This window comes from Haliaeetus leucocephalus, unplaced genomic scaffold, assembly GCF_000737465.1.
Source record: "Haliaeetus leucocephalus isolate CR32 unplaced genomic scaffold, Haliaeetus_leucocephalus-4.0 Scaffold339, whole genome shotgun sequence".
NCBI classification, from domain to species: Eukaryota; Metazoa; Chordata; class Aves; order Accipitriformes; family Accipitridae; genus Haliaeetus; species Haliaeetus leucocephalus.
In genome coordinates this window covers 24,038,436-24,044,592 of record NW_010972775.1, presented here as the reverse complement: position 1 = coordinate 24,044,592, position 6,157 = coordinate 24,038,436, and the positions used below count along the sequence as shown (strand labels likewise).

The 6,157-nt window shown below is 63.2% G+C and overlaps 2 protein-coding genes across 2 annotated transcripts in view; one reads left to right on the top strand and one right to left on the bottom strand.

Annotated features, from left to right (window-relative positions):
* Positions 1 to 811, top strand: part of HYPK (huntingtin interacting protein K) — a 3,262-nt gene extending 2,451 nt beyond the window's left edge. Inside the window, exons 3-5 of the mRNA XM_010572332.1 lie at positions 129 to 184; positions 398 to 449; positions 639 to 811. Of these exons, the coding sequence (XP_010570634.1) occupies positions 129 to 184; positions 398 to 449; positions 639 to 734 (204 nt within the window). The 3' untranslated portion in view covers positions 735 to 811. The remainder of the gene's footprint in view (positions 1 to 128; positions 185 to 397; positions 450 to 638) is intronic.
* A 481-nt stretch (positions 812 to 1,292) lies between these two features.
* MFAP1 (microfibrillar-associated protein 1) lies at positions 1,293 to 5,943 on the bottom strand. The gene is made up of 9 exons (XM_010572205.1): positions 5,785 to 5,943; positions 5,473 to 5,692; positions 4,677 to 4,806; positions 4,182 to 4,369; positions 3,538 to 3,646; positions 3,304 to 3,464; positions 2,887 to 3,046; positions 2,091 to 2,180; positions 1,293 to 1,955 (listed from the first exon to the last, which is right to left on the bottom strand). The coding sequence occupies exons 1-9, from the start codon at positions 5,861 to 5,863 to the stop codon at positions 1,773 to 1,775; spliced, it is 1,320 nt and encodes a 439-aa protein (XP_010570507.1). The 5' UTR covers positions 5,864 to 5,943; the 3' UTR covers positions 1,293 to 1,772.
* Positions 5,944 to 6,157: the final 214 nt, after the last annotated feature.

The window sequence follows — 6,157 nt, the reverse complement described above, 5'->3', positions numbered from 1 at the left end:
TGCCTGCGGGGGCGCCGGGCCGGGCCCCGAGCACCGCTCCTGCACGGCCGCCCCGGTGCCCGCCCCGCCGGTCGCGGCGCTGACCCGCCCGGTGCCGCGCAGCGCGGTGACTGCGCTCGTCCTGGCAGGCCATGTCGGTGATCGGAGACCGGAGGTCCCGGGAGCAGAAAGCAAAGCAGGAGAGGTAACCAACCGCCCGTGCTGGCTCGGCGCTCCGGGGGTTGGTCCGGTCCATACCCCTCCCGCACTGGGCTGCCCCTCGGAGCCCGGCCTGGGCACCGGCCGCCTCCGAGAGCACAGCACACCCCGCGCTGCTGCGAGGGATTGCTCCCACCTCAGCAGCCGGAGGTGGGGGGGGGCCATTGGTCATCGGAGGTTTGTCTGTCTCTCGCCATAGGGAGAAGGAACTGGCGAAAGTGACCATCAAGAAGGAGGACCTGGAACTGATCGTGAGTAGGGCAGGACACCGGGCTGGACGCCAGTGGTGCATCCCGGGCCTTGGGGCACAGCCGGCGTCCAGTCACTGAAACTGCACCCCAGGCCCCAGCTAGTGTGCACCGGCCTGCGGTGCTGGGGCCCGGCGGCCCCCACTGTGCTGTTCTGTGGCTGCTGCAGGGGCTGCGGCTCTTTCCCTGCAGATGACCGAGATGGAGATCTCACGGGCAGCTGCAGAGCGCAGCCTGCGGGAGCACATGGGGAACGTGGTGGAAGCACTCATCACCCTCACCAACTGAGCGCCGGGCCTGCTGGATGAGCGCACGCCCTCACTGGATGCAGGGCTGGCTGGAGACGCGGTGTGTTCCCTTACCTAATAAAGGCACTGGTGGGAGTGGGCTGTCGCTGTGATCCGTGCAGTGCCAGGCACCTGCCCAGCGGGTCCCGTGAGGCACGCGGTGCTGACAAGCAGGGCCCAGCCTGTGGGAAGACATGCGGCATTGTGCTGGCAGTGCCCCAGCACCCCCGTGACCAGAGCAGGATAAGGTGACCTGCCCAAGCACCGAGATGCGCCATTCTTCTTGCTTTTAACCTCCTGTGGCCCAGGAGCCATGGCAGGAACCTCACCTCTCCCGTCCTCGGGGAGCGCAGTGCAGCCCCGGGCACAAGGGAGCACCAGTGAGCCAGGCACAGTGATGGCTGCCCTCACACGCCATGCCCAGGCCAGTGCAGTGCCTCCCAGGCTGCGCCAGCCCATCCTGGCTCACAGGAAAGCGCAGAATGGGACAGTTGCAGTCCACAGCCAAAATGTGTAAGAAAACAACTGCTTTAATCAAACCACCCCGCCCCCCCCCCCCCCCCCCCGGTAGAAAAGCCAAGCCCTGCAGAAACGGGGTCAGCGCTGTTCTGCACTGAAAAAGGGCCCAAACTGACAAGGGGGAAGGTACAAGCAATAGGGAGATGCTGTGGCCCAGACAGGTATGAAAGTCTCATAATTCCTCCCAAAGTGGGTGCACTGGAGCCAGGGGCGTTGATGCGCTCCCCAACAGCCCTGTTGGGCACTGCCGAAGCCTCAGGGCGGCCACGGGCCTGGCCAGCACGGACAGGCCATTGTCCTCCACAGCGCCTGGGCAGGGAGCCCGCCGGGTCTTGGCAGCGCCGGGAGCAGGGCACTGCGTTGACAGAGCAGGCGTGGCACAGGCAGAGGAAGGGCTTGTTACCACATGAGTCCTGACACAGCGCTCAGTCCCTCCTGTCCCTGCCCAGGCTCCGGCAGCTGGCAGAGAAGTGCCCTCCTGCCTGGCCGTCAGCCGCGCCATGCCTTCCTGCCCGGTCCCTTAAGTGGTTTTTCGCTTCTTGGCCGAGGGTCTCTCAAAGACATCCCGTACGCCCGCTGCTTTCTGCTTGAAGAACTTGGTGTTCTGCGCACTCTCCTGGCCCCAGGCGGAGTCGAAGGAGGTGGTATCCTGGTCTACCAAGTGCGTGTACTTTGTCCTCCCTGAACGCCCAAAGTTCTTGACCTGAGGAGCAGAAGAGCTTGTGAGCGGCCGCCCAGGGAGGACATGGGGAGCCACTGCTCCCCCCTGCTCCCACCGAGGAACCGCAACCCCTTGGCACAGCATGCGGGCCAGGCACCCTCTGGCCAGGACACCCACCTGCATGACTTTGGGCAGGATGGTCTTGTTGAAGTGATCCTCGAGGGTCGGGGCACTGAAGTCCCTCTTGTACACCTCCTCGTCCTCATCCTGCAGGAGAGGGACACACCTGCTCAGCGGGCAAGTTTCCAGCGAGTGCCAGCAGCATGCCAAAGTGGGGGAGAGCCACCAGAAGCCCATATCGCTGCTCTGCTGGGGGCTGCCATGGTGCTTGCAGTCCTATTAACCTACTACCGAAGGTGGGGGATGCGAGCACTGTCCCCCAGGCCTGCCTCTGGCAGCCACCCTCATGGCCCCTCGGGCCACTTCTCCAGAGCCCGGGCTGTAGCCCATGTGGAACTGGCTCAGTTCCGAGTGCGTCTGTCAGCCCAAACAGCAGCATGGGGACAGCTCTGTGGCTCCAGCTCAGCTGGGACCCCTCAACCTAACATACTCTGGGGAGGCAGCACAGGCTGGCTCCAGGTGGAACCGCGCCCGTCCTGCTTGGGCTCCCGAGGGCGGCTGCAGGGCAGCACCTGGCAGGCCACCATGGCATCACCCTCTTCCACCCTGTTGGTGTCACCGCTCACCCTCTGTTACGAGAGCTGGCCGAGATCAGATAACCACCGTCACTTCAGTCCCATGCTGCCTCTGAGGGCCGGCTCTTGTCCCAGGGCCTCCCCAGCCCCAGGGCACCGTGGGGGGAGGCTTCCCCCAGGGAGACAACGTCCCCGTGGTCTCGCACAGCCCCGTCAGTGCGCAGGCCCAGCCCCGGCTGCCAACGCGGCCGTGCCCAGGCCCTCACAGCACCACTCACCATGAAGAAGGCGCCACGGTGGTAGTACTTCTGCAGGAACTTGTATTTGCCCTTCACTGCCTTGTTGGTGATGACCTTGCCGTTGGCCCGAAGCTCGGCACGGCGCTCCTCCTCTGTCAGATTCCGCATGCGCTCGATCTCTGCCTTCTCCTTCTCCATGCTGGGCAGGAGAGAAACCCCTGAGACCCTGTGTCCCCACAGCACCTGCCCGCAAGAGCTGCTGTTGCCAGCCACCCTCCCATACATTTACTGACTCTGTAGGGGAGCAAAGGCAGCCTGAGGGCGGGCAGGAGGGGCTCTGGGCACTTGGTCTAAGACCATGCTGCCAAAGGGAAGCCTGAGGAAGAGACACCTCAACTGCCCATGGGGCCTGGGTCTGCAGGATCTCAGCCTCACATCTACACAGATCATACTTACGCTTCCCGTTCCTCACGGTCCCGTTTGATACGCTTCAGCTCGCGTACTTTCCAGGCCTCGTACTCCTCCTCATCGTTCTCATCATCTGTATCAAGTGCATCTAGTGCTGCCAGTGAACGCTTGTTCTCCTCCAGCTCCTTCTTCGCTTCCTCTTCTACGATCTGCAGCAAGGACCAAGCTAAGCTTGCTGCACCAACTGCCCCCCTGCACGACCCCCAGCCCGCCACTCAGCACCTTGAGCGTGTACTTGCGCCTCTCCTCCGCCAGCCTCTTTGCCTCCTGCTCCAGCTCCTTCTGCTTCAGGGCTTCTGCTTCTCGCTCCTGAACTGTGATCCGGTCCTTCCTGCAGGCAGGGACCACAACAGCCGTCAGCCCTCCCATGAGCCAGCGCAGCCCCTCAGCTCCTCACAGACTTCCCCTCCTGCACCACAGCTGCTTTCAGCCTTTGCCCTCTCCAAGGATGGGCCACAGCTCAGGGCTCGCCCCTTTCCAGCGTCACCCATGCCAGGGCTACCAAGCCATTCCCCTACAGCTGCACGCAAGCAATGTGAGACCAAGCCACCGGCTGTGGGGCATGGCCCGCCAATGGCTTCCCTTTGCCACCGTACGGCACTGGCCCAAGGGCTCCCATCAGACCCTGCTACGACTTCAACCCACAGCCTGATCCCACAGCAATCCGAGGTGGCTGATATGGAGCTGTCGGTGCAGGGATCGCCCCTCACTCGCCTGCTGTGCCCTGCCAGGCTGCAACTGTCACTCCCGCCGCCTGGGGAGGCAAACTGCCGCCCCACTGCGAGGAAGAGGAGACCACGGCAGCAGCATCTGCTTGGCTCCCAGCTCCCATGTCCTCACCCAGGGCTGACCCACGCGTCACCCACTTGCGGATGAAGACAGGTTTGAGACGTGGCTCCATTTCATCCTCGCTGTCCGTGTACTCCTCATACTCAGACTCTGACTCGGACTCTTCTCCAGATCGACCCTCATCTTCCAACTCCATCACTTCCATCTCCTCGGTTTTCCTCTCCTGCGCTCGCTGACGCATCATCCCACGCCGACGCTCGATCTCCTAATGGAGAAAAACACAGAGGAGTCAGACAACCAGCCTTGCTACCACTTCCCTTTCACTCTTCTGTCCAAAAAGTGCAGCGTCTGCAGTGTGGGCTATGAGACAATATGCCCATCGCTCCAGACACACAGTGGCCTCTCCTGGCATCCCGTCCCATGCAAGAAAACAGTAACCCACAAGTGAAGTCACAGCCAGCTGTGACACTCATCCAGCTCTACCAGACAGCCACAGGTCTGTGCAAAAGGCAGCTCCAGCCTGTGCCATTCAGGGGCTTCCCTAGGCCCATTATTTGGCTCTGCAAGCGCACCTCATCATCAATCTCTTCTTCTTCCTCTTCGCTGGTGTCCTCCCGCTCCAGGCGCCAAGCTTCCCCCTCCACCTCTGAATCGCTTTCTCCAACCACTTCGGGCTCCACGATTTTACGGTGTCTCGCCAGCCTGCAACAGACCCCAATTAAATGACGGCACTTTGAACACAAAGAGGCTGCAAGAAGTTGACTACTCATTAATCGCTCCTAACGAGGCCATGGTAAACGCTGGAACTACCAGGTGGGGGCAGACCCCACAGGTTCTTTCCCAGGATGCTGGAGTGGCCAGGTGTCAGCTGCTCCTCCCTGTCCGTGCTCCAAGTAGGAACGGAGCTCCCAGCGGGAAGCCTCCCAGTTACTGGAAACGAAACCAGCAGCAGCTCCACGGGAGGAGGCAAATGGCACTCAGTTACTCCCTGCCCACTTCACGTGTCACTGTCCTTTCCAGCTACCCTGAGCTCCAGCGCACTGCTTTAATTTTTATTTTGGAGCCTGTTTTCATCTGCACCCCCCAACCACACCTGGTCATGGAGCTATGCCCTGGGAAATGGTGACTCCTGGTTGGAAGGGCCGCTCACAGCAGAGCCGGAGCCTGAGGCATGGTGCAGCACAAACGTGAGAGGAGCCAGAGGCTCTCCCACACTGCCTGGAAAACGTTCTCCACCCTTGCCTGGTATTCCGGCAACTCCTCACCACACTGCAGCAGAGGGGGATCTGGACTCCCCAGCACCCTGCAAGGGCAGACCTGCAGGGGAGCACGGCGGGGGCACAACTCCTTGCCAACCCCTGCACTCACCGCTCCTCTACGTCTTCAGCGATGCGGTTCTGGAGGCGCCGGAGCCGGGGGTCGTTGGCGAGCTCCTCCTCCTGCTCCTCGGGCTCCACCTCCTGCTCCTTCGCCTTCTTGATGAACTGGAACTCCTCGTCCTCCTCCTCCGAGGACTCCATGGGCGCGTAGTCGGGTCGCTTCCCCGACACGTACCGCTTCACCTTCACCTTCTCCATGGAGAGCTCACCTGCGGACGCCCGGGCCGTTACCAGGGGCCCTACGGGCGCCCTCCCCCGCCGCCACGGCTGGGTCGGCCCCGGCCGCGGCCCCCCCACTCACCCTTCTCGTTGCGGACGGGCACGGCGCCCGCTGTGGACTGGATCGGCGGCTGCTTCATGAGGGCGCTGGGGACCGACATGGTGGCGGCGGACCGGGGCCGAGGCCAGGACAGAGTCGAGCGGCGGTCGCTAAGAACGGCTCCTCGCAGCCGCTCACCCGGAACTGAAACAGCGCTTCCGCCGGAGGCGGAACTCGGTGTCGGCCCGCGGCTAGTGACCGGAAGTGATGCTCGGCGTGAAGGTCACTTCCGGGGCGCCGCGCGGCGCTGGGGTCAGTGGTCTCCCCGGTTCTCCGGGCGGCGGCGGGGCAGGGTTCTCGCTGACCGGCCGGAGGAGCCTGGCTCCAGACCCGGCCTCCCGCCTGGGGCGCGACT

Bases quoted from the DNA above. Each gene is read 5' to 3' on its own strand.
- MFAP1 (XM_010572205.1), bottom strand. From the start codon at position 5,863: ATGTCGGTCCCCAGCGCCCTCATGAAGCAGCCGCCGATCCAGTCCACA. The intron at 4,807-5,472 runs GTGAGTGCAGGG...GGTCTGTTGCAG, and splicing joins GCTGAAGACGTAGAGGAGCG to GCTGGCGAGACACCGTAAAA. The intron at 3,047-3,303 runs GTAAGTATGATC...TCTCCTGCCCAG, and splicing joins GACCGTGAGGAACGGGAAGC to CATGGAGAAGGAGAAGGCAG.